Source organism: Anser anser, assembly GCF_964211835.1.
Source record: "Anser anser genome assembly, chromosome: 3".
Classification (NCBI taxonomy): Eukaryota; Metazoa; Chordata; class Aves; order Anseriformes; family Anatidae; genus Anser; species Anser anser.
The window spans coordinates 93,430,463-93,458,437 of NC_139722.1; the positions used below are offsets into that span (position 1 = coordinate 93,430,463).

General features: G+C 39.8%; 1 protein-coding gene and 1 long non-coding RNA gene across 4 annotated transcripts in view; both read right to left on the bottom strand.

Moving 5' to 3' along the window:
* EPAS1 (endothelial PAS domain protein 1) overlaps positions 1–27,975 on the bottom strand; it is a 129,344-nt gene that overhangs the window by 51,644 nt on the left and 49,725 nt on the right. Inside the window, exon 1 of one of the 3 annotated variants that reach the window (XM_083832112.1) lies at positions 4,004–4,092. The exons of the other annotated variants lie outside the window; for them this stretch is intronic. Coding sequence (XP_083688238.1) covers positions 4,004–4,011 — 8 coding nt within the window. The 5' untranslated portion in view covers positions 4,012–4,092. Of the gene's footprint in view, positions 1–4,003; positions 4,093–27,975 lie in introns of those variants that run through there. 3 annotated transcript variants of the gene reach the window in all.
* Positions 12,268–27,925, bottom strand: LOC310897949. Its single transcript, XR_014582816.1, has 2 exons — positions 14,231–27,925; positions 12,268–13,637 (listed from the first exon to the last, which is right to left on the bottom strand). It is a non-coding gene; the product is annotated as an uncharacterized lncRNA (long non-coding RNA).

Sequence of the window (27,975 nt, forward strand, 5' to 3'; positions counted from 1 at the left end):
CGACATGTGGTTCAGGATGTTGCAAGCCTGCCCCATCGGACTCCAATCCAGAGCACACTTCCAGTATTCACGCTTATCCCCAAAACAAACAAGGAACCTAAACATGGTAGGGATCAGCAAAAAAATAAATAATAAAAAAAAATAATCATAAATTCCATCCAAGCGATGGTATTTGCGGTGTTACGAGGCAAGAGGACACAGCAGGGACCCAGCAGAGTCCAGGACGAAGAACTAGCCTGCAGTGCTGCAAAGGCAAAGTTTCCCCTCCGCAAGTGCCCCTGCGGGGGATCACACCTGTCCCTGGGACCTAGTCTCACCTCACTACGTTAACGGGGAGTGGAGTTATCCATCGGTAAGAGGCTAGAACACACCTCTTCAAAATAGGTTTTGTTTTCTGTTTTCTTGTCTTGTGCCAATGCCAATAAACACAAAATACTTTGCTTTCAGCTTTGCCTCTGACATGTCACGCTCCTTATATCAGAGCAGCTGCTAGAAGAAGACAGTCACTGTTCGGCATGGCCAGGACCATCCAAGTTTCTGCATTGATTCTGTTACTTGGCTGCCAAGAGAGAAGCATAAAGATTTAGAAAATAAAGTAGATAGAAACAACAAACTGGGGGGAACTTCAAACAACACAAGAGGTCTGCATGGAAAAAATAACTATTTCTACAAGTCCATTACAAAAAGCAATGAAAATTTCATGCTATTTTATAGTCCAAGAAAGAATGAATGTTTAGCTAACTTATGGTACAGTATTTTCAGTGCCTCAAAAATATATTATTATAGGGGAAAAAAAGCTTATATAAAAAAAAATCACTGACAAATTCACTATATATTTATATTAATATATAAAAGTATTGAGGAGTATTTGAAATCAATACCTCTCTAAGTAAAGCATGAAGGGTCACTAACAGAGTTTCATTAAATGTTTTCTACCATAAAGAGGCCTGAAGCATGGAGAGAACTGGAAACCAGATTTTTATCAAACCATCTCTGGCGGAAGTAGATAACACAATTCAGAAAATGGGAGAAAGATTTGGGAGTGCCGTCAGCAGACTTAGGGAGAGGAAGGGGAAAGGAGACAACCAAAAAAAATCCCATGGGTGCAGAAAGACTTCAAGGGCATGGAAAATATTTTTAAGTGCAGACCTAGAATTAGATAGAGAGAGAAGTGGAAGAACTTTTCACCCTAAGTGTCTTGCTTCACACAGCGTGAAAGGTGCAAGTGTGGCTGAAATACAGGAACATCTGGACTCTGTTAAGTCCCAGTTATGCAAGCAGTGATCACCTTAATTAACCAGGTTTTGAGAACAGTCAGAAGGACAAAGATAAATTCTGTTAGCACTTCTAAGATCAAAAGGGTCCAGTCGGCCCAGTAGCTTCATCAGCCTGATGTATCAAGACTTAGTAAATCAGAAATGGTCTAAAGAAGGAGCCACATCTCATCCCCACAAGAAGAAAAGTTACTGGATAAAAACTTTTAGAAATGATAAAAATATACCCTCTATTCAGTAGTACCTTCACATAAACATATAAGACTACAGCCATGCAGACACAACTTTAAATCAGGATCTATTTTCTATTCACACAAGTATTTCCCTCCTCCCTATGCTGCTGCCCACCAAGTTGCTCTTTCCTCACCCATACAAATCTCCCAAGACTGCTCAGTAAGCCTCATGCTAGCACTTGCACCTTCGAGACCACTCTGCCCTGCTCAGAAAGCTACATGCTCTCCTAAGGACAACTCTCCCTTCCAGTAGCGACAATTTCATTTACTGGAAAGCCTTTGACACTGTTTTTCCTACCTCTGGCCTGAACAAACTTCTGTCAGTCCAAACAGCTCTGGTCTTGCATGCTTTACCCTCTGGTCTGGCTGCTCACCTAAATTCCCTTAAAATAGCAAATTTTCTAGCATAACTGTAACACAACTCAGCAGGCCTGGAGGTGCTGAGCACTTTGCAACCTCCTCCCAAAGAGGAATGGGACGTGCAAGAGTTTAGGCTGAGACCAGCCAGTCTCAGGACTCAGTTCTGCAGTAGTGTGCATCTCCCCATGCATTTTACACTGACTTTTCAGCAGAGACCATTTTCCTAAAGCTCTCCCTGTTTCAATGCTGCTGTTTTCAGTGCTTTTGTGGTCTATTCTCCCCTGTTTTCTTATGTCATGAGGGAATAGGGGACTATTTTCTGCAGTGACATAGCTTTGTCCAACAACCATTCATAACTACAAGACGACAAATACGTACGTAGATAAGACCAACAGTGGAGCTAGTCCTGTTTCTGCTTGTGCACTGGAGTTCGTTCACCTTCAGGCCTTTGTTTCTAAACGAACATCAATTTTGCTGCTCCATTTTGTTCTCTGATGTGTTTGTTAGCCAGCACTTGAACATAGTGCCCATGTGTTAGACTGCTTTGCTATCCAGCTATGGTGATATAGCTTTGATGTTACTCAAAGTTTTACTTCACTGAAGTTGTGTTTAACACACTGCGAAAAGCATCAGCTTGTGCCTCACATCCTGCCTGCCTGTTAACAGCCAGCTATTCGGAACAGAAGAACTGCTACTGGCAAGCAGACCTCTGCCATCATGGTTTCAGGTTGAACAAAATCTTCATAATTTTGTTTCATATCAGTAAAGTAAGATTTAGGTTTTCTTCCATTCTGGTATTGTGATTATTCTATTACATTGATATCTAATTATTATGCCACAAAAGCATCTCTGAAGGCCACTACGTGAAATACAGCTGGCGTTCATCTATCCGAACTGTATTACAAAATAAGAACCTAATGATCTATACTGACATATGAACATATTTTAACAGAACACTTTTTTTTTTTTTCCTAAACACTTTGAAGCTGCAGAGGGAATACAAGAAAAACACAAAACAGGCATAATATAGAAGCAAAGCTGGAAGAAGTATAACATTATAACAGTAGTATTCAGCCACAATAAATAGTAAAGCAGTTTAGAATAACACAGACCCATATTTGTCAGATAAAAGTACTTCATAAAGAAGTTCTTACGTGTGATATTTTCTCCTACGTTACTCATGGAAATCCGGACATTCTTGCACAGGAAAACATTAGAATAGTAGCTTTGTACCTCATACAAGCCTGCACCTATGAGAAGTTGTCTGACCAGCAGCAGCAGAACTGTGTGCTGCAGCCGATACCCTGCACAGACACACAGATGGTAAGAGTTTCCCTAACTTCCAAGGTGCCCTTGTCTTATTTTTTGGGGCAGGTAAAGTGAGTTCCTATGCTTTCACAGACTGCCTGGCCCAGCAAGGCCCCAGCTGAGCAAGGCCCCTGGCTTCCCAAGGACTGCAGGCAGTGCAGCGATAGAGCAAAATAGCAATTGGCAGCAGTAGCTGCAGAAGGAGCACTGGAGAAAGGGCAGGTTTTTTGAAGGATGGTCAGAGGCAAGCCATTCAGGAATGTGACAGTGTAACTGTCCTTGACATTTTCAAACTGGCAAGCACTGTACAGCAGTATCCAGGCCGCAAACACAGAATACTTTTAGGTACTGCAATTAGAGTTTAGCAGTTGTTCCCTATGTAGCCATGCATAACTGAATGTCTTTAAATAAATACTTCGACAGACTACAAATGTAACAATCAGCATGTCCTCAAGAAATCGATCCTCTTCTAAAAATTCCGTGGCTAATATTTTACCCTGGACACTGGCTTTCCGTCATAAAAGTAGTTTGAATTCCAACCATTTAAAAAAATGACTCAACTTCAACTGAGATAAGGCTGGTTTAAAAGTAAATTATAAGATTTAAGAATACGTGAATATTTATGTTTCTTTAAACTCGCACATTGGAATCACAAAATACAGACAAAACCACCAGGCTCAGCAGTCTGTGCACCTGCCTTCCCATTTCTGAGTTATGTGAGTGACTGGGACATGGCTTCAAACTTATTTCTATCTTAGAGTCAAAAAATTTAAAAACAACAACAACAAAAAACATCAGACAGACAGAAAAGGGAAGTATGAGCCTTACCTACACATGGCTCTAAGACCTAAGGCGTTCACAACCTTAGTTCATAATTCACAGCCTCACATAATTCAGGATAAGTTTACAAGAGATACCAGCGCTGCAATGAGATAAACCACTTTTTCAGTATTCATCATTAGCAGATACATTCCTAAAGTTAGGGTGGATAAAATTATACTGATACAGCACTTCAAAGCACTATAAACATGTTTGGACTTGGCAATATTGTTGTAAAGAAAAAGATTATATGTTTGTGTATATATATATATATATATATGCACACACACAGTATTATTATATTTAATAGTTACACCCCCCCCCACCCAAAGATGCCCTTGCTGGGATTTAGTATACCCATAATTTTAAAGGCCCTTGCCAGCATGGGAAGGAGGAGAAGACAACAAAAAACAGAGGACAAAAGTAGGTTAGAAGCACTAGCAAACATTATCCATTTAAACTGCTAATGGCAAGCTCTGTTGTTATATTTTTATCATTGCTTTTCTGCAAATTACTTTTATCAGTGATAATTTAGCTTTTATTTCATTATCTAGCACAGCAGACAAAAGGAAAACAGATTTGTTTTACAGCAGCTCCAGCACTTGCTCTGTCCATTAACATTGACAGATGAAGGTAAATTAAAGCTCTTAGACCATGTTTTCAGCATGCATGGTAATGAAACTTCTGTACCTAACAAATACATGTTTCTAAAGGAGAACAGAGTGCATGCTAATGATTTTATTTTCTCCACACAGTGAATAGAACCTTTCGTATTTTAGAGAAAATGGCATAGCACATTCTCACATTTTTCTCTGTTCTGCTTCCAAATACATCTAAATGAAAACAGGGAGAATCAATGTCTTAAACAAGGACATTACTGCATCTCAGACAGCTGAACAGTGAAATAGCACTTTCCTTCCTTCCAGTTTTCTCAAGACCACAAAACCACAGAGTTGTGTTTGATTAAATTATTATATATGCATACAGAACCCTTGAAGGATGTTATGTTGTTCCAATGCTGTTCTTTATCCTCTTTTTTTTTAGGCATGTTTTAAGCTATTCTATTTACCACAACAGAGGTAGACAGATTGCTTTATAACTTTCATCTAAAATAATAAAGTTATTTATAGAAGCTAATGTAAGTTCACAGCTGTTCTGGGCAAACGTTGGCCTTTCCATTTAAGTGATAGTATAATGGCTTTGATTGCAAACAGTTTTGCAAGAAAACCAACAAAATATTATCAACACCTCTAAAAATGCAACTAATATTTCATTAGTAATAGCCATTCTCCTAAGCAATAAAGTCAATTATTTTCTTCCATGAAATATCCTTTCACCTTAACCTGACAAAAAAGCCTCATTAGCAAAACAGAATTTCTCAAGTCTGTGAACTTGCAGCCAGATGTTTTGACTTTTGTTGAAGACCACCTAGGCTAATATTTCAAGAAAAGAATAATAATAAGTTCTTAATTCTAGATATTTGGGATAGTTTTAACTTGTGACATACAAACCATGTAAAAAGATTCTCAAAGGCAATAGATGTCATTACGGTTTGTTCACTTTGAAATTGCCACCACAATCCAAACGTAAACACTTATTAACATATAATGCAAAATTAAAAGCTAGTGACAAAGTATTTCAAAGAAAATAATATTCTATATTGTAAAAGCAAAATTAGAATTCTGCTACCATAATTTCTTTAATGACTATTCAGTTGTGTGACAAATTACCCACTGATACTTGTCAAACTCCATTTCATTTTCTAATAAAAACTTTATTTTTCCTAGAATACATTTTTTAGTCTGAGATAAATTTAGTTTATTTTTTACATCCCTTCAGCAATCATTACATGACCAATTACAAACAAATTTTACTGCTGGGGCAAGGCACCCTGATGAAAATAGATTAATATTAAAGAGCATGGAAATTTGGAAGAGTAAAAAAAAAAAAAATAAGAAAACTTCTTGGACTTCCACCAAGGCAGTTTCAAAGCGCAAACATGAATATAATTTAATCATTTCCTTACAAGCAGGCTTGGGTACAGGGCTCCCAAAGCAATGATAAAAATGAAGTCACAGAGCATGTGTTTTAAGAGGACCTTTACTGAGCAGGGGGAGGAGGAAGAACATGTTAGTTGAATATTTTTAACCAGCTTTCCACAGATGGGTCTAAATCCAGCTCTTACGATTCTTCCCTGTCATAACCCACTACAGAGGTCAAAGGTTGAAGCTTTCCCAGAGGTTCACTGTGCATAACAAACACTAAGAATTCCCCATATTTAGTTTACATATAACAGCCCAAGTGCTGTGGCCATTTACATCCCATACAGTCCCATTAGTATTGAACAGGGCATAAATAAAGGCAGTCAAAGGCACGAGATCCTCCACATTTTCATTTTGCTTTGTTACTCATCCTTGTAAAAAGTTAGTGCTTCTTATGCTCTTTAAAACACACTATGAGAGGATGACGGTAACACAAGTTTCATCATAAGCAGTGTATTTCTTTCTAATGTATTAAAACCATTAGTGATCAATTATTAAGCATTACAAAGATACTTGGGAGTGCTCAGATTTTCTTGTTTTCATTAGAAGTCCAATGAATAATTTGTGACAATGAGCTCTCCAAGCTGGACCGAAGGAGTAGGATCATACCCTATGGCTAACCTGGAGAAATCCTGGAGACATGTGGTCTGGGGGAGCTTGGACACTGCCAAAGATGAAATCTTTGGCTCTTATGCCAGGCTTCTGACCTGCGTGCTATTCCAGATCTATCATTTATCTTAAAACCAACAGCAAGGACGGACATTGGTAGGACAGGGAGGGCTGTTGAATAAGTACGCTAAACTGTCTAGGAAATTGTCATTCCAACTGCAGTTAGGACTGCTCATTCTAAAACTCTTTCCAATCAACCAATAAAGCCATTTTTTTTTCCTTGAACTTTCTAAAACACTTCAAGAAATGTAAGAGCCAATATACACTGGGGATTGTTCCAAAAGAAGCTACCAGAATGATCACAGCAGGAAAGAAAAACTGCAGTGTTTCAAAAGACGTTGTCGTCATCAACAAACTCAGTTTAAGGAGAATTTTCTGCCCCAAGCTGTTCGTACAGCACTGGAGAAGAACAAAGGGACCTTAACGATGCTGTTGCACATATGACACAGCCCAAACCATCACCGGGTAAGAGTCAAAGGACTGCTCCAGCTGCTCCTTCTCCAGCCATCCACCGCCCGCTGCTTTTGCTGGGACACGCGGGCTGCGTGAGCAGGTGCTGCAGAAGCTGTAGACAAACACTTGAAGGTTAACATCTTCACAACACGATGTGAATGAGAATTTAGCTTTTGTTGTTTTTGTGAATATGGCAGGTACCTGTAAACCAATCCTCTTCACACTCAGTCGATCTTTGACATTATTGTGCCCTACAAATATCCAGAACTTGTTTGGCACATGATGATGTTCCAAAAACAAGAACAGCATTGTAATTATGGTTTTGCTTTGTATATAAGTAGTGGTAACCACAAAATATATTTCAGGCTATTTGCTGCATATGCAATTCTATCTAGCATATAAACATCCCTCTCTCAAACAGAACCCCACATTAGCTACCCTGATGCCCCCCAAGCTTTCTGCAGTGCTCATTACCATTTCCTCTCCTCACCGCTCCCTGCCTACAGCAGCGCTCTCAAGCCTGTCTGTGCAACATCTTACAAGTCTCCATCACAGGTTTTACACTTTCCAGGTACAACAGATGCATAAAATAGACTCTGCATTTGCACATGCTAAACGCCCTCTGTTCCTCATTGAAGTCATCCTACAGGAAGCAAATGCAAATTACTGCCTTCCATATATAAGGCACAGTCCCAGGGACCTTGTTATTAAGTCATTAACCTTCACCTTTCATTTTACCTGTTTCCAGTATTCAAATTCTGCTTGAAACAGACTATGCTACTATTTCCATATGCTGTAATTTATTACCAAGTAATTCACTTCATTCATTTAACAGTAACAAACAACTGAGAGCACCAACTTTTAAGCAACAAGAAGAGTTTAATGATTATTGCAAAAGTTAACAACAGGATCCCCATAATCCTTGCAAAAATCTGTTTGCTCATGACTCTTATTCAAACCTTAAAGAAGAGTTTCAAATGCTATTTCTCTGCCTTCCAAGGCTATAACTCTGCACCCTAATGATGCTCCAGTTTATCAGGAGATTATGCTAGCCATGGCTAGTATCTTATCTAAGTAATCCCCCAGCGTTAGACCAAGGCTAAAGTTGTGCTAAGGGTATGTAAAATGCGCTTTGCTGAGGAAAAAGAAAACAACATACCATTTGGAGAAAAGGAGCAATAACTGCTAAGGAATAATTATGGTTGCTAGTAGCAAATGTTTATTTTCCTGCAAAATAAAGCAAAGCAGAAGCAACAAACATACTTACTTCATAACAGCCCTTATTAATCATCAGATTGAAAGTTGATTACACACATATTAATAACAGACACACAGTGATGAGAATGTCTGCTTAAAAAACGTATACGGCCGCTGAAATCAGCAGGAGAGATTTTTGCAGAGAATTTAGATAGAGTGAAAGTAAAGCTCTTTTGCCTGTTTAGGTGATTTGTATCCCTGCTTCTTCAATCCTTTCTGCCCTCCTGGGGTATCCTCATCTGTAGAGGAATGCAGAGGAATAGCCCTGGGGGGGCAGGTGAGGGGTAGATCTAGCCCAGCATCCTCCCATCTGACCGTTTCAATCAGTGGACACCCAAAAACTGGCACAGAAAGCAGAGTAGTGCTTCCTCAAAACCTCCACCTGTCCATTGTGGGGATGGAATACTGTCCCCAAGATGTTTGGTTCAGTCAAACCTCTAGTGGCTACAGATGCTTTTGATGACTAGCATATAGCTAATCCTCAGCAAAAACCTTTCAAATTACACGCAGTGGTAGGCCAGCCTGGCACTCACAGCTGAAACTGCTTATGCTACTGTCCTGCCAGCCCTGCCATGCACCATGCACCGTACAGCAGCCGCATCAGGAGAGACCCATGCTGGGGAAGAGGGCTCTGCAGAAAGGCCAAGCCTCAATGAGCACTAGGATCAGGAAAAGGAAAGCGTACCTCTTGTCCTCTGCAACACTCACAGTGCAGAGCACTACGCTTTTCTTTGCCTTTGTTTCAACAATGTCCCTCATTAAAGGAAACAGAAATTTCCTTATTAAAGGAAACAGAAATTTCCTTATTTTTGCTGTTTAGAGAAACTTAAGTGTACAAAATTTGTAAGATGTCATTGTTTTTCTGGGACTTTTTTGCTGACATTTCAAAAGGTGCATTTTCATAACTTGATTCCAGACCTCCTGCATGATTCCTTAATGCTTTTAAAAACACAAACAAAAACCAATGCACCACAAGCAACAGTAATGTTTACTATTCACTTCTGCTTGATTTGGCAGATCTGACAACCAGAGAGCTTTTCAGATCTCTATTTTTTGTAGTATAGCTAAGACTAGACTTCCTCACCATAGCATGCACTGGTTTTCACTGTTAATTTTACAGTTCCTTCACTTCACTTTTTCAAACCACATCCATTTAAGCTTTTCAAGCATACTTAGACACACAAATGTACTAATTGTCGCTATTAAGACCTGTCCTCTATGGGGCTAAGTACTCTGCGTTACTCCTTCAGAAAGTAGGAGAAGTTGTTCCAAAACTCCTGAGGTCTTAAGGAGACTGGATTTTATGGCATACAAGAAAATTGTCGTTACACACCTACAGCATTCCTTCATGTGCACAGATCACTAATTACAGCATACAAGTTATAACACTGCATGAGACATGGCGTACTCTGCAGTGGCATCACAAGTTTGGCTTTCTTTGGGGATGGACTACAGCCTACAGGCAAGTTTCATAAAGAAATTTAAAATTATAATATGAAAATTTAAAAATATATATATAAAATATACATATATATACATATTTATCATCAACTCTCTCTCCACTGCAATACACACGAGGAGTATCTAAACAAAGTCACAAGTATTTCTCTGCATGATACATACGAAGAGGTTTACAAATGTCGCCTACTTTGTCAGCTGCAGAATGCAGTTCACAAAAAATGCTCTAATAGTCTTTGACACCACAAGCACAACCTCATTTCTAATGTTTCCAGTTAGTCTGAACACAGCCTCTTCCTTAGATAAGAAGGTTAGTCCTGCTCCTGCAGAAGTTAAGCCTGAGGAGCAAGGAGCGAGATCTTTGGCTTCACAAACCGACAGACATTCAGGACTGAAAACATCCAGCGTTAAGCAAGCTGCTCCCTTCTCCCTTTATCTGTGAGCACAGGCATTTTGAAAGCGCGTATCTGCCCTGATACATCCTTCAAAGGCGAGCAGTATCTCCCCGCACCAAAAGGCAAGTGACGGAGGCTGCTACCCCCCAAAGATAGCTATCGCTCCCCTCCTGTGGCGAGACGCGTGTGGACTCGCGATCACCGTCCTCAACCCCAGCCTGCTCCGAGCTCGACATGTAGACATGTACTCAGCCATGCAAGTGACACAGGGTGTTCCCCCGCTCCGAAAGTAGATTACTGTGCAGGGCTACATGCTTGTTTACTTGACTGAGATCCATATTTAGACATGTGTACAAGTGCACAACCCTGAGCTGTTTATTCAGATGAAACCCCGCTGAATGCAGTGGGCATTTGTCTGCAGATGCAGCTGAGGAGTAAACCCTTAAACGCTGTGCAGCGATCACTTGCACCTTTCTAAATCATCAAAGAAAAAGAAAGGCAAAGAAAAGAAAATAAAAGGAGGGAGAGCATCACTGTGTGACTGTGGGCCTCTCAGACATTCAGCCACCTTTTAACTCAAGAGAGCATTTATGGTGCTCTAGCACTGCCGTTCAGATCTAAAGCTCATGTAAAAATTGAGGCTTGTAATTCTTTACTGTGGTTGCACTGATCTGTTTTGAAGGAGAGCTTCTGAAACTCTTTATTCTGTGGCCCTGTGACTTGATAAGCCATTTTTTCTGAAATCTTTTAAAACTGTTCAGATGTTTTGCATAGTAGGCACAAATATTTTTTGAAAGACAGGCTGCTGTGTACTAAAATTCATCTCTAACTACTTCCATTTAGAGGGGAAATCTTTATTGGCTGTGGCATGTGCTCTACAGTTGGCTACGCTATGATCAGCCCAATATCTTTTCTAATTCTTACACTTCTTCCGTAATCTTAGAGCCAATCCAGCATTGGTCTACTTGTACAACGTGATTTCTATTTGAATGGCTTATCCAGGACCCCAAAACCATCAGTGAGAAGCTAGCTTTGTACTGGCACATAGTGGCTTCCCCATCACCTGAAAAAAAACAAAACAAAACAAAAAAAACTCAGATGAACCTGGTTTATTAGGCAGCCATCTTCCAAAAATGTGGTATATTTAGACAATCCTCCCAGAAATGGTGGTATTCACAATACTTTAAAATGGTCTGCTAGTTGTCAGTAGTATTGACATTATGTTACTTGGAGAGTTCTCCAACTGCCCTATCAGCTAGACTATCATAAAGTCGTTAAAATTCGGATCCTAAGAATACAAAGTAATAAACCGCTCTTAACTGACCAGAAAAGCGACCTCATAATACACATTAACTGATAACGAATATTTTCCATTAAATTAATCAGATTAATAAACAGTGTTGCAAGAAGTCATGTGTAGGCAGCATGAACTTTTGCATGTCAAAGTTACTATGGCAACTGGATAACCTGGATTTGTGGAAGAGATGACAGTATGAGCTGATTTAAACAAAGTCTCACATAGCTGGGATGACTAAGCCACTTCAAATGTTTTCCCTAAAATGATTCTTCTGTTTCTTCACAGCAGATAACATTTAACTGAAAGACCATATGAGATCTGAGAACTGTAATGCACAAATCAGGAAAGTCTATTGAGGAAATTTACAAGTGTACTGAAACAACTATTTTGTAATCTTTACTCTTCAGCTTTTCAAACTTATGCCAGGAATGGGGTTGCCAAAGAACAGGATTAACAGCTTGAAAGCTGCATTTAGAAAGGGGACTGTTGAAGGTGTCATGTCAGACAGCTGTCTTTTTGAAAATGAGTTCCGGACAAAGCTCTGTAATTACATGCAGTGCTGTATGTGTAAATACACGTGAAAACAAGTATTAAAAAAAATTATTGGTATAAACGCAGTTTAAACTGCTATAAAAATCACTTCTAAAACATATATAAAAATAATCCAGGCTAAAAAGCAGTAAACTTTGAAATACGCATTAATTTTGCATTACTTTATTAACACAGACAACTGCAGAAACAACTTGTGCAGAAGCATTGCAAATCAGCAGAATTCGAAGACTTTTTTCTTCAATACCTTAGTTTTGCTATCTTTGTCTCAAAATTAGTACTCAAGATACCTGGAGCACATTTGCAAGGCACATGTGAGGACTCCTAACTGAGTGACGACTAGCCATAATGAGAATTGCATACTGCTCTGGAAACGTGCTCGTTCATTGATAACGCTGCCTGCGGCATTGTCTCCCCTTTGTTAATCGACGTCTCTATCTGTCACAGAAATCAGAGTAACAGCAGCACATGTTTCAAAGGTGTACTCAGCCCGACGTTTTGTCCGGCACTTGTCTCGTCACGAGGTCGAGGCAGGCAGCCTCACTGCTCCCGGCCGTGGCCGCATGGCTGCACGCCCACGCCGTGCTCCCGGCTCCCCGTGGAAGGACGTTTCCGCCAGCGTCACCGCTGGGATGGCTCCCGCAGCCGAGGCTACTCGCCCGCACGTTTGCAGGGCTGGCCTTTTAAAAGTCAGCCGTCTGACGGGGCAGTGACCAGATCAAGTCGCAGTTATACAAGGAGCAAGGAAATATTATGCAAGACCACAGGAAGTCAGAGGAGACAGTATTCTGGGCAGGCCTGGCAAGGAGTCTGTGTGAACTCCAGCTAACAAGCAAAGCTCGGTCGTTGGCGCCAAATTCAGCAGAGAACATTCCCAGTGCTGCAAAGGATAACACTCCCCATGTTTTTGCCAGTGGGCTGCGGTCCAGGACGCCATGTACCTGATGAGATGCAGATAAACCCAGGTCTTATTTTTCGCCAAGTCTTCATTTATTTTTAAAATTTGGAGCATATTTTTGTCCGACATTTGTTAGAAGTGGCAAATGGTTTGTTTTCATGGCTTTGCTAATAGACCGCTTGTTCTTACGCTCCCTATAATTTCAACTACAATAAGTGACCTACAAAGAAAACGTGTGGCAGAAGCCTCATTTTTTCCATGCGTTTTGCCCATCTCCACCTCAAGATACTCTGCGAATAGGATGTGTGAAGGTCCTGGATTCCTCTTCCCTTGGCATTTCAGAATGACTGCTGCAAGTGGAGTTGGCGCAAATAAAATGACACCCACCTCTCGCTCAATGGCGCTATTTTAATCTGCTTTCATGCATAAAGTTGGTGGTGGGTTTTTTGTTTGTTTCTTTTTTCATTTTCAAGAACTATTTTATCCAGGTCTTACTTGAAGAAGACATCAATTCAAGTGCAGCAAAGTTTGTCTCCAAACGGCTGAAAAAGGTGGCCTCCGTCTGGCATCATCATCTACAAACACTTGAGCATGGAGAAGTTTCATGCTTCGTTCAAGGACCCACCTTAAAAACATCAATGGTTTGAGGTGGAAATCCATTTTGAGATTCACACACATGCCCCCAAATAAGAAGTGCAGCATGTAAAGTATTACACAACACAAAACAATTACCAATTGTGATGAGTGTAGACAAAGCATTCTCAAGAGAATCTATTTTATGTTTGTAATCAACCTCCTAAAAAACAATAGGGCTCTCCTTCCAGCAAACACACAATACAAACAAAAACCAAACAGTCCTACTGCCTTGATAGGGGGAAAAGATTCTGAGAAGTATAATAGATCTTCAGTTGATATGGACTGCCAACAGCAATGAAATGATTTGAAGTTTCCCTTATTACCATCACTTACGGGAACAACAAACACACTTTTAATAAGAGATTCCCGTCTTCCCCATGGTTCACTCATGAAAAGGTTCCCATAACCTAGCACTTTTGCAAAAATAATTAAATGACCACTGCAGCAACACAGGAAAGTGAAAATGTTACTGGTGACAATGCCTTCATTGTTACGCTAGTATAACAATGACCAAAATTAATCATGAATCTGACAATAAATACCAAATGCATACACAATTGGACCTCTCCAACCAAAACTGACCTTTCTACAGCTGGATCCAAAGCTATTGCTGGTTCAGAAGTTTGTTTCTCCAGTTGAAGACAGCGATTCCTTTCCAGAACAAAGAACTCCAACAGCTCTACTCAGGTTTTGAGTCAAACTCACACTGAAAGTTTTAATCCGGCCAGCGTAAAATATCTTGTAGTATCAAGTGTTTATGTTAATCATTTCTCACTTTTGTCTAGAACTGTTAAGGTTTAAGCATTCTGAATTGCCCTGAAATACCAAGAGTAAGGAAAAACATTTTATATGCCTCCATTTCAACCATATATAAAGGCAAATATTTCATAACGAGTTTTGAAATGCCATGGGAGTTAAATTAGTAAATCATTCTACAAAGGCAATGAGTTGTTCTGCAAACTACTGCACGAGCAAAACCTTGCTTCTCAGTGCTCCACAAACTCTTGCTGGACTCTGGTATCTGTAGCCGTGAGCTGCAAGCATGGGGCTGGCTGGAGTTGCTGCCACTAGGCTTGTTTAGGAGAACAAGCTGAAAGAGGACAGTTCTTCTAATCGCTGCCTGATTACTATTAAACTACATCTTATACTGAAATTTACTTTGATGACTGCATTAGTTTAAAGGCAATTCACAACGACCCAAAATGATTCCCTGAACTTCACATATCCAATTCACATTCAGTTACAACAAACTAAAATACACCTACCCCCACAAGCAATAAAGCATTTACTGTCTTTGGGTGGAGTGAGAGATGTTTTGACTCTCACCAGCTAGTATAGCTAATACTATAGAACCCGAGGGAACGGCACGAAGCTGTGACATGGGAGGTTAAGGCTGGATATTAGTGAAAGGTTATTCTCTGAGAGGGTGGTTAGACACTGGAACAGGTTCCCCAGGGCAGTGGGTCACAACACCAATCCTGCTGGAGTGTTTGGACAACACTCTCAGACACATGGGTTGATTTTTGGGTAGTCCTGTGTGGAGCCAGGAGCTGGACTCAGTGGGCTTTGTGGGTCCCTTTCAACTTGGAATATTCTATGATTCTGTGATATCTCTAGCTTCAGGCCTTCTCTTTATATTCCTTTGGTACCGTAATTTCATACTACAGAGCTTTCCTGTAAGGCCTATAACGATGCCTGGTATGTGAGCAAACTAAATACTTTTAGAACAGTGTATTAAAATAGACTTACCCACTAAATATTTTCTTCTATAACTTGGTAAATCAGAAGCTACTTCCCACACAAATAAGTACATAAGAATAGATTGTTAGCCTGCTTTTCTTATAACTTTTTCAGTGTTTGACCATATTATCTGCTTAATTGAGGTAGAATCCAAATTTCCATTTGATTTTCAATTTCTTCATTTGATCATGAAGTTTCCTTTTAAGAGGGATAAAGGTTCACACATTACCCAGCTTATCTTATTTTCTTCAAATGTATTTTCACAAAGCAATTCGCAGAGACTTCAGACAAGGACTGAACGCTATTTTGCAAGAAGGTCTACATATATTATCAGACTTCAAAGATTTTGGAGCGGGAGTTATTTTGGTACAAAAGCCAGAGCACTCAATCTGCTAAATTAGGCACAAATGCAAACTAAGAAACCCAACAAACAGCAGCACACATCCCAGCACACAAATGACTCAGTAGGTTCTCTCCATGACTGTAACTTACTCAAAATGCAATACAACATGAAATTATTTCATGCTTGCACTATATCCATTACACTGACTCCCTCCACAGGAGCACGTTACATTGACTTCATGTTGGCATGATTTGCTTTTAAAGCTTTTAACACATCAGACTCCAGACACCTTTCCTCTTTCAGCTTTGTCTAGCTGGACTTCTGCTCCACATCAGGCATCATTAAACCTGAAACCTTTACTGCGACCTGCAATGCTGACTTTGCTCCCTGCAGCATTCTGCTCATTTTACGTCCCAGGTTTGAAAAGTATTGAAAAGTCAATACTGTTAGAATAGGCACTATCTGCTGTCACCCTTTAAAAAAAAAAAAAAAAGTAAAAATACTGTTCACTGTCGTTCATTACTTCATTTTCGAGAAGCTGCAATTGTGTCACACTGTGTTTACAGTGGAGTTTAGCTTTGGGGGGTGGAGGTTGTTCTAAGATTTGGCAGGCTAAAGGACAGGAGTGGTGCTGTACAGATAACGCGGCTTCTTGCTTTATCTTCTTCAGGGCCTGCTTATACAGTATGCAAAGCTGCCAATAAAAGCCTGTATAAAATGTTATGCTTTTCTCACTCTCTTCAGCCTGAAGAACATGCCTGCTCCCTCTCCAGGTCTGCCTGCCAAGCACAGGCAGCAGAACCTTTATCCTGATGGAGGACCCGTGGACCCAGGAAAGGAGCTTGTGCATGCTCACCTTTCTAAAACCACTCCAGGTTAGCCTTGTAATTTGGCAGTGTTCTCCTCCATTGCAGCTCTCAGTTCAGAGAAATGGAGACAAAACAATTGCCACTTGAAACACAGTCAAGCTCCCCGTGTGCAGAGAGCTCTAGATTGGTGCGACAGACAGATCCTCCTTTTCGTTTTTGTCACACCTTTGGGTTGCTTGCCTGTCCATGTCTTGAGGAAATCTGAAGGAATAAGGGGGTTTATCACCTCCCAGACACGTTCAGGGCGGTACAACTCCCTGTCCCCCACCTCACTCCATCTCCCAAACTGCACATTGATCTCATACGACAAGAGGGCCCACTTCAAAGGTGACGCAAATGAGGGCTTAGGCCACACGTCAGCATGTGGGTGTAACCAACATATTGAGGGATAAAATGGAGTGGTGCAGTAAAGAAAGCAAATAGCCACGGGAGCATGAGATAACCTAGCCCCTTGCATTTGACAACCTCCTGCTTGAGCATTTTCGAGTGAGGTTTATCAGACGAGCTTCTTGCCAACACTGCTATGACATTGTGTGAGGCATGGAAGTAGAAAGTCCCCATTTCAAGTTTACAGTCTAAATAAATAAGACGCACAAAGGGGGGAAGGAAGGATATACTACCATCCCAGTTTTCCAGACTAGGGAGCGAGGATTAATGACGGAGATCAGCTGCCCCAGACGAGCTATGTTACCAATCCAAGAGCTGCCCCAGGCCCCTGCGAGACAGGGAGCCTGGCCAGCCGGCAGGGCCTTCAGTGAGCATGGTGGAGGAAAGGTGAAGGCAGAAGAAGCTGCAGAGATGTGAGCTGCTCGCTGGAGTGGCTGTTCAGCAGCCAGATACCATTTTAATAGCCAGATGCCATTTTAACAGCCAGATCTGCAAAGCGTGGCAAACCAGCTCAAGAGATGGAGTCCAGAAAATGGTTTTATTCAGCTTAGCCACGCATTGTGCTGTGCTTTGGCCCTGGTCCCCCGTTCCAGAGAGGCTTTGTCCGGGCCAGCCGTGTGGTTAACAAACAAAAGTAGGGTTGGGGGGTTTGTTTTTCCTTAAGCTGGAAATAATGGGCATTTCGAAACACCAGCATTAAGTTTCCCTCAAGTTACCTGCACTTGCTTCTATTCTGCTTTCAGGTCAGCACATGCCTAAGCGAATAGCATAGTCCCTCTTGTGAATCACTTGGAAGGCAAATACAGCTTCACTGTTATGTAAAAGCCAGTAGCAGTGTTAAGACAATTTGAGTGTGGAAAGGATGTTCTCATAAAAATGTCCCTCTGATTAGTAATGGCAGTAACACATCCTTCAAATCGGGAGGGGGGCGGGGACGGGGGACGACGACACAAAAACAAGAACTGAAGTTATTAAATGTGAGTGATAACCTTATAGCTTTGGCACATAAACAGCCCACCCTCAGCTGAACCAAACCACCAGAAAGACCAATAAATCAGTCCAATCATCAGTCCAATAAATATTCCTCCAAATCACACTTGTACAAGTGTAGCAGTAACCTGCTGAAAACAATAAAAGGGGTCAAATCCCTCCAGATGTCTACATGTTTCCTTGAAAATGTAAGTGATGCTGCTTTGTTAAGACCAGACATTGTCTTCTTGACCAGATAGGGTAGGAAGGCAGAGGCACTCCTCTGTAAGTGAAGGTCACTCATCTCACAGGCAAAAGTTGGCCAATTCCAACTCTCTGCATTCCATAAAGTACAAGAGTCAGCTTAAAATGACAACGGGACATGGATCAGACAGGTTACCATGGGGATACACTAGAAGTAAACCCCCAAACCTACAGTTTGAGATTTCCTTTGCAACAAAGGTTCCCTTTAAGGAGGGATGTGAAAAGTCAGGGTCAGCTAGATCAAGCAGTGAGCAAAGCTTGACTGGTCCTTCAAAGAAAGCTCTCCTTCCTGGTGAAAGCTACGTGCAGAGGCCATTCCTAAAGGCTCACCCCCTCTGGGGAAGAGGGCAAATGCAGCCTTGTCATAATAATCACTTGGCAAAACGTCTACAAGAATTCCACCAATATCCAGTCTCCTTTGTCAGGTTATCAAATGCACAAGGGGCACCATACTAGTCCTCTGTTAAAATCCTGGAGCGGAATATAGCTCTTGTTGGTCAATGAACTTGTATTCCAGAGAAATACCGCTTAAAAAATCACAGCACGATAAAGACACCTAATGTGAGAATTTCTTTTCGTACTTCTTTGTAAGCTTCTGGTATTCCACATGTTTGTTCCCAGCAAAGTTCATACCAGCTTCAAAGTCAATACTTTCCATAATTACCTAAGTCTGATAATACTGTCATTGACATCACCTGAAAAGTGCCTTATTTTGTCATAACGGGATATGAAAATCTAACCAAGAACAACAATGCGTAGTATCAGAAGATGTTCTGGTATTTGCAACAAGTCTTGGATACAAAGTCCATGACAGTTAAAGTTTGGTACACTCATAGCAACATTTCCCATTTAAAAATGTAAAAATTCAGAGGTTTTTTTTTTCCCCTTAGTGTTTGTTAATGTCACAAAGACCTTTGAAGTATTGTGACAACAAGTAGCCAGTAACACCAAGAATTTACTCACAGAGAGGGCAATACAATGGTGAATGGACAGAGCTAAAGGACCAACAACTGCCTCTACAATGTTCTGAAAACAATGACTGAATGGGGCTGCTTTGTAGTTTATCATACAAATGCAAGTGCGAAGGCAACAGCGATACCAAGAGTTTAAGGACCATTTTATGGCATTAAAGACTTTAGATATGTTAAGGGCCGAAACAAAATACAAGGAATGTTCTTTAAGTATACTTCCACCACCTTTAAAAAAGGTCCTTCAAAAACACAATACTTCATCCTTCCTTCAGTTTATTTTCTAACCATTATTTATCTTATATATTTTAAAGGAAAAACACTATACAGTTACTTTTGAACATTATGAGATGACTTGGAGCAAAATTTTCAGCTCCTAAAGGATTTTTTCCAGTACTGTGATTTTACGAAGTTAATAAGGACTCTGACACTCTAAATTAGCAAAAACTTTCCCTTTCAAGAAAAGAAGGGCAATAGGGCACATTTTTTAGATATCACTCAACTAAATCAGGTCATTGCATTGGCTTCTTAAAATGCAGTAATTCAGCAAGCCACCTTCTGTACATAAAATAGCACATATTAAGGGACTCAGAACCTGACTACCTAAAGAAAATGTATGTACTAGGCCAAAGGTGGATGTCACCTAGGATCTGTGTATTTCAAGATATTATTGTATTTGTTACTTAAAGCAACAGCTTTTGTGGGAAAGACAAACATTTCTATCTCTCACCATACGCAGGCAGGTTTTCAAGAACGTGACTCTAAAATTATCAGTCCTTTGAGAACAACCAAGTTAGAAATTTGGCAACACGCTTTTTTCATCTCTTCCGCATTTTGACTTTCTCATTCGTAATATCACAAGTTGCTGATGTGGGCTGAGGGTGTACCTTTCTGCTATGTTTTCCACTACATTAACATTTTTAAAAATCTGTTCCCATAACCAAAGCTAGAGAAGACCTTTGTCATCAACGAGTCACTCTTCCTGCCTAAGCCAATCCAAAGACAACTAAATGTTTTCATCAGACCCAGTAATTGTTTGAGCAATTGCCATTTTAAAAAGACTGTGACTGTTTTTAGTTCAAGGCCTCAAGTGACAAAGAAGTGCAAAAGGAATATTTAGTATTTTGGTTTATTGGACAAACTTAAAAAGAGTCTACGCCAAAGGAACACTGGAGCTTGACTCAGGTCAAGCCACCAAAGCAGATTTATGCGTGTGTATCATGGCTTTCAGTAAAAAAATGAACATCTGAAAAACCATAGAAATTAAGTCAAATACCAAAAAGAAATCTGTTACTGTAAAGAGATTAAACATTATCTAAAGCCTCATTCAAGCTAAATTTAAATTGTCTAGTTCTAGATGAGCAATAAAGTGCAACACAGGAATTCAGAAAGCTTATTAAAACACAGTAAAACTTAAAAAACATTTAAGCACTCTCCATTTTTTTTTTGAGAATTTCTCAATCTCATCCCTTCATTTTAATCTATTATGAGCTCTCACTTCCTCCTTGGAAAATTATTTTCCAAGAAAATATTTATTTTTACAGAAAATAATCATTTGAAAAAGCACCCACTTCTACCAAGTACGTGTATAGCTCTTCCAATGGTTAGTAACCCACTGTTAAAAACTTTGTAGCTTGTATGTTGCCTTCATTTGCCTAACTCTAACCAAATGTATTTTGATATATTAGAATATGAGTAACAAATATTTACAATAGATTAAGTTCATGTTTCAGCCATTTGAAATAGTTTCTGAATGATCCTAGTAATCTTACTGCACATATATCTCCAGACTGCTTGCTATCAAGTGCCTTACGTTACACCCACATGATTCATCCATTAGCAGAGTTGCTCAGTTTTATAAAAGAAAAAACACCTCTCCATACTCCTACTAATTTTAGCCCCTTGTTAGATAACACAATTTCCTGAAACATGAAAAAAAAAAAAAAAGAAAAAGAAAAAAAAAGAGGGTGAGCCTGCTCAGACTCTAGTTCCAAAACGTTATTAGAAAAATTTTGTAAAAATACTTGAACATACACAGTGACTCATATCCAAATGTAAAGGGATGCTGCACTGCTTGAAACTTCTGTCCTGTTGGGGCTGCAAAAAAGGGAAAGAAAGCAAAAGGGACATAGAAATTTTTGAAAAGAAAAAAAAAAATCAAAGTCCTGAGGTAGCCAACAGAGAATAGATACTTTGGCACACACCACTGGTTGCTTTTCTCTGGAAGCAGCAGCAGTAGGGCAGCCCACTAGAGTAGCTCAGTAGCAGTGAGACAACGGGAATGAGATGGGGTTCGTCCTAAACCCTGAGATGGATACGGGACAGCGGCCAGACATGTGACAGCCACTCCAGCACCATCACCCTGTGTGCCGACCGCCGTGATGCCATGGCTCTGGCTTCCAGAGACAGCCCCCATACCAAGACCAGCAAGACATCCAGGATGTTAGATAGGTTGTGGGCACACACAAGTGGCAGGTCAGGAAGGTCTCATGGGGTGTGCTGGCCAACAGGGTAGCCCCCTCTAAGCAGGGAAGCGCTAGCGGTTACACCGGTGCAAAAGGGGCAACAAATTATTTTTTGAGTTCAAAGAAACTTAAGGCAGTATTTACACCAGCTCTGATTCCTAAGAAACAGTATCGTCTTCCCATCACCTATTTCACAAATGTGTCCTTTATCTTACAGATCTGATGTGCTGAAGCAGATGCTTGTGGGGAACCATCACTCCTAACTTCACCTTTGTTTTACCGCATATGCAACTGTAAAATAAGCACTGCCTTCACAGAGCAAATGGTAGGTGACCTAATCTCTGCTACACCTAGCTGGAAAAAATAGTTGAGAAGACCTAGTAGTCGCTGTGAGTTATCATAAGATCTTGGTGGGGCACTAACTCTTAGGCTTACTAACGATACAGCAAGAAAACAAACAAACACAAATATCCTAGCCATATATCCCATAAACAGCCACAGCCGGGTTGTTCTCTCCTTGATGACTCTACTTTACAGCCCGTGTGCATTCTGGCCAGGTTTTTAACTCATGTGGGTCACTGGTGAGATTGAGGGATGGGCCTCAAGAAGAAGCATGGACAAGACATTTATTTAGAGATGTGTTCCCTTCTCCTGTATCTTGTTGGAAACATCAATAAATTGTTGAGATATTTATGAAAAAGTCTGTTTAGTTCTACAGATACATGTTAAATACTTGAGATTAAAATATATGTTGTAAATGTTTCTTTGCTTGAAAGCAGATCGCTATCTAATGCAAACACAGCAGGATGAAGAAATATTTGTAACTTTGTATTAAGAATGAAAGAAAAAATGCTAAGGGCCTCTATTATCCTGTGTTTGTCCCACTTGGAAGCAGAAATAAAAAAATATATATTTTTTGCTTCTGCTCAGATAACTTATTCATAACTTCTGCACATAACATTCATAAATCTGCAATAAGCCAGTATTAATTGCACACCCACAGGCTAACATAAAGCATTTGTAAAGTTTCTGAATTTTTCAGACAATCTTTTTGGAGGCAACACCCTAAACATTTCCCTAATCAAAGAAAACTGCTGATTCCACATATTCATGCACAGAGGAAGGGTCAAGACCAGGGCACCTCTTTGACTGAAGATCAGACATAGAAATTCAACTAAAGCAACTTCGCTCTTGCCTGGCAAAACATTTGATGAGTTTCTATAGAATAGAATATTGAATATTTGCTGTGTCATGTAATGCACTGGACAGAGAAGCATAATGGATACTTTATCCTACTCCAAACTCCTCGTAATAGCAGTCAAGTAAATTAAATTACAAGTCTAACTGTTTTAAGAGCTAAATATGCACATTTAATCAAAATATATTATGATAGATTTTGTTTCAGCTTAATTTTCTAGAGCTAAATAAAGTCACAGAGGAAAAAACCAAAATCATAATTAGATTTGAGCTCAAGAAGTAAAAAGCATAATTAAATGAGAGTTACTTTGAAACATTACTTATTTATCAGCCAATTGGCCTACTGTACTTCATTAAACTACTTTCTAAATGCACACTAAAATAGTTTCCTATTTAACTTACTTCAGAAAGAGACACCATGAAAAGTAGCCTTGTAAATCCAAGAAGGCAGTTATTTCTTCTTATATAAGCAGTCAAGCTTTTACCCTGAGCAGTTATTATATTCCCTTTTAAGCAAATAGAGCACAAGACTGAAGAATGAGGGGAGAAAAAATAAAATAAAATAAAATAAAATAACCAGCTTCACAATAACCACACTTGCAGTTTTGCCTAATTTAAGAGAAAGGTTCTGCCATTTTTCCAGCTGCTAGGAGGAAAAGTATTTTTAACTACTAGGATGTGTATACAAGGCACTATGAATATTGGTGTAATTAAGAGAATAGGATCATTGGATTTCACATATAGCTTTAGAGAAATAAAAACTTTCCATATATCCAAATTATTTAAATTCAACCTGTTCTTTGTTTATTTGCTTACTCTAATGCTTTTTTTGCATTTGAAACTAAAGCATATGTATCATTGCTCAAGTAGAGTGACAGATTTCACTTAATAGATCCCAGTACAGTATTTAAATCTTTGTACAGTAAATACTCTTTGTACAGTACATTTAACCAGTGCTTTTTTGGAAAAGCTACGCTGAAATTTGACACAACGTCAGAATGCCAACTGTTATTGTTTTTATTAAGGCCTCTTCTTCTTTGCAAACCAGTTTACTGCCCTTGTCCCGCTGCCAATGTTGGCTGTCTCACATGCACAAGACTGCCTCCCATGATAACAAATGATTTTAAAATTCAGAATCATAAAAAAAAAAATGACACCCTTTTTTCTACAAAGCTCTTGAAGACGTGAAAGTTGAATTTTAGAGAATGTGATTCTATACTTGGCTGCAGATAGGTAAATTTTGGCAAAGATTTAAGCAATGGAACCTTTCTATCCCCACCACATCTAACAGCAGTTCCTACCTGGAGCCTGAAAACAAAAATACCTAGTGTTTATGAATCCATCATAGTAAAATACATTATAGAAAAGCAGAGAGACCCATTTTTAATATTCTTGATGGAACTCTTAAATTAGCAGCATAATCCCAAAACTTCTATCAGTGAAGTACCACCAATAAGCAAGATATTCCCAATGAGTCAAACAGGCTAAACGTGATAGAATACAAACAACATCTTAAGATGAAGTAAAAAAGAGATGACAACAGAAGATGCTATATCATATACAGCAGTCGTAGATAAACTTGTTCTTGTTATAAGTGCTACACATGAACAGAACTGGCCCTTGTGGCATCTGTGCAATGCACAGATCCTCAGGAGCTCAGCTAACTTTGGGAGGATTGCACATACCAGGAAGTACTCACACTGCACACCAAGCCATCCAGCCCTCATTAAGCTCAAACACTTCAGCTCCACGGATGTGAAGCCACAGTAGCTGGGCAGCTCAAGTCAAGCTTTTCCAAGTAGGCCAGGGCACCCAAGTCAGAGCTCAGCCCAACCTCTGCTATGTGCCACTGCTGGCAGAAGGGGATGTACCCACGTGCAGCCTATTGTTCCTCACTCCTGTGCCCTTTGGCCACCCCATGGTAGAAAAGCCCTTTCCACATCTGTAGAAATATAGAAAGGGTGGTTAATGCAGAAAGCAGGAGGGCCAAAATCAAATGTCACGCTCAAGACTTCTCAAGGTATTGGTGATGTCATTGCCAGTAACTTTTCATAAAAACTTCTTCTCAAGCACTTGTAATTGTCACAGTAGGCCTACTGGAAGAATCTCCAGCTCAGGTGCCTACTGCTCTTCACTTTACCTTCTTCCAGAGAGAATAAACTAAAAATCACTGAGTTTTGAATTAGAATGAGAAGAGGAATATGCTGGGTCCTTCAGAACCGGTAACTAGCCTCTGGACAGAAAATACACCAGCTGCAAACATTTCCAGCTTCCCAAATTGTTCCACAACATAGACCAATATTGTACAATGTGCATAGAAGCCATGTGGGTCAGAAGGTCCCATCCAGACATGGTAGCAGACGTCCAGTCACTCTGCAGTTAAACTGATGAGTATTGACTGAGTGGCCCCGGTCACTGAAGAAGACCTGTATGCTATGAAGCACCTGCATTTTTGGTGCTGAAGTCCAAACTTCTTGTTAACATACCATAAACAGATTGCTCATCAGGAATTCAGGAGATGACATTTCCTTTTGGAAACTCCAATAAGAAAAATTGTTGGGCAGATGTTAATGTTGAAGCAATCAGAAGTGAACTAAATACATGGGCCATGTATGGAGAAATGTTGAGCAATAATAAAACTTGAAAAAATTTTAGATGAGGTCGAGTAATCTATGTAACAGTCTGCTGAGGAAAGTGTTCAAAGCTCCATCATCTGAAGCACGTAAACTGAGGTTTACAGGAATATAAGGACAAAACTACAGTGGCAAGTGGATGACCTAATCGTCATCACAACATAACAGATAAGAGGCACTATATCAGACAATAGTGACACACCTTAAAATAGAAAGCATGCTGGGTGGCATAAAGCTGAGAGTGTACATTTCCTGAAATCTGCAGTTTAACACCTTGGCATATCGAGACACTCGCATTTCCTGGCATCTGAATGCATCCATTAAGAGCAAGTGACTACCTGAGCTCTGGAGAGCGGTGCTGTCAGGCCCGTTTCCTCATCCTGAGGAGGAACGGCCAGGAGTGACTTCAGAATCACTCTCCTGAAGTAAAGGTAAGTGGAAATTCAGGCACAAAGTGTCTCATTGGAGGGGCTCAACAAATAATAAAGCCAAATATGAAAGAGTAACTGAAAGCAGTTAGTTATCTAGTCATTAACTGGGATCAATCTCATTTGTTTACTCTCTGGATAAGAAGTTAAACAAACTTATATAACATTACAGCCTTTGGATCACAAAACTAGACACTTTTTTTTGAACTTTGGGACCAAAACAGTATTTTGTAGTTATATGGGAACCACTATTACAGAATCTCACTAAGCTGCAAAACTGGCTTATTTCTCATACTACTAGAAAAAAAACATAAACCCCACAAACAACACAATTACAAAGCCCAAATGAAATTATGTATTGTACGCACTGGTACCTGATTCATCCTGAGACTGCTTTCAAACTTTTCTCAAACATAAACTGTTGTCCTTCCAGAACAGTCCATTTAACAAACCATCTATTCCTAACAAAATAACAACTCCCCTCAAATAAAATTAACAAAAACACTTGGTGACTGAATAATTAAAGAAAAAAAAGGATATTCTAAAAGGCTGTCCCCATGGGACCTGTTTACGAATTGTTATTGTGCTGCACATGATCATAAATACAGATTTTTTCCCCACTTTTCTTATTTTATCAAAATGAGTTTTACCCTTTTATTACTCATCCATTTCTCAGTTTTTAATTACTGACATTGAAAGAAACATCAGACTTTGTTATTAAGACTATGTAGAGGTAACATTTTTGTTGATTAAAAACAATAATCACATTAATTTCAACTCAGTACCTTGTACTAACTTTAAAAGTAAGAAATGACCATAGTTAAATGTGCTACAACGTTTGTTCCAGAGAAAGCAACTGCTCTTTTCCATTGACAGACAGAGTTTTAAATGAAAACCTGAGGATGCTCTTCAACTTAAATGGACCATTAAAAGAATCAAAGATTATCTTCCACAGAGCATCTGCTTAACAGTAAGAGAACTGCTCTTCCAAACATGTTCCAGAGCTGCCTGCAAATCTGGTAAACCAGATTACCCCCACCACCTTTTCTCCCTGAAATTGATTTATAAACGCTATTAGCAAGTCAGGTTAGAGATCCCAGCTGTACATCTGGATAGAAATCAAGCAAATAATAAAACTGTTGAACTCAAGGCAATAAATCTATTCTGTAATAGTACTGGAAAATTAAGGAAATATATACTCTTGCTTCAGTAGGCTACAGAGTACTCCAGTAGCGAGGTACAAGTTCGCACGGCCAGGGAGGCGCTGAGCGTGCTATCTTCAATCACTCATGTGATACTCTCCCAGTTCTTTCACAAACATCAATTTACACAACAATCCCATGAGCCAGATAACAACTATTAGCCTACTTCTGTGAGAGACAGAAAACTGCCAGTGGAATGTCACAATATTTACGTAAAATTGAGGACAGAGCCGGAACTGCCATTTGAACGCTCCAAGTTTCTAGTTCTGTGAAGTTTCTACGCTGTATCTTAAGAGTAGCTCTACAGGGCACTTCAGTGTGCTGTACTGAAAGATTAGACTCATTCCCTTACTGTGTTTGAACATAAGAGGTTAAACCCAAAGAGATTAAGAATTTCTCATAAAATGAGGTGATGGGATAAATGCGTGGAGCCGCGTATTCCCGGTACGTACACTATTTCATTCTTCTAGTTCCCATAAACTCTTATAACACGGTCTTACGAGCGCATCTTACTGCACTGTGACTGTTTACTCTCTCCAACAAAAGACCTCCACAAAAGAGGTAACGTACCCACGTTTTACACCCTGAGCAGAAGCCTGATGCCTCGAACAAAATACGCTCGAGGTAATTCTCTAACAGTGTTTGATAGACAGAGACTGGCTACATGGGAAACGTATGGGATGTACGACGATAGCTCCCCTATTCCGTGGTCATACGGTGACTCAATAAAAAAGCAGCTATTCTACAAACCAAAGCCAGTGTTTACTGCATCATCAACTGGAAAGTACACATGACAAATAACAAGATAAAATTCTTACTCGGTAAATCATGTCTTTTATGAACACAATCTCCAGTCAGAAAA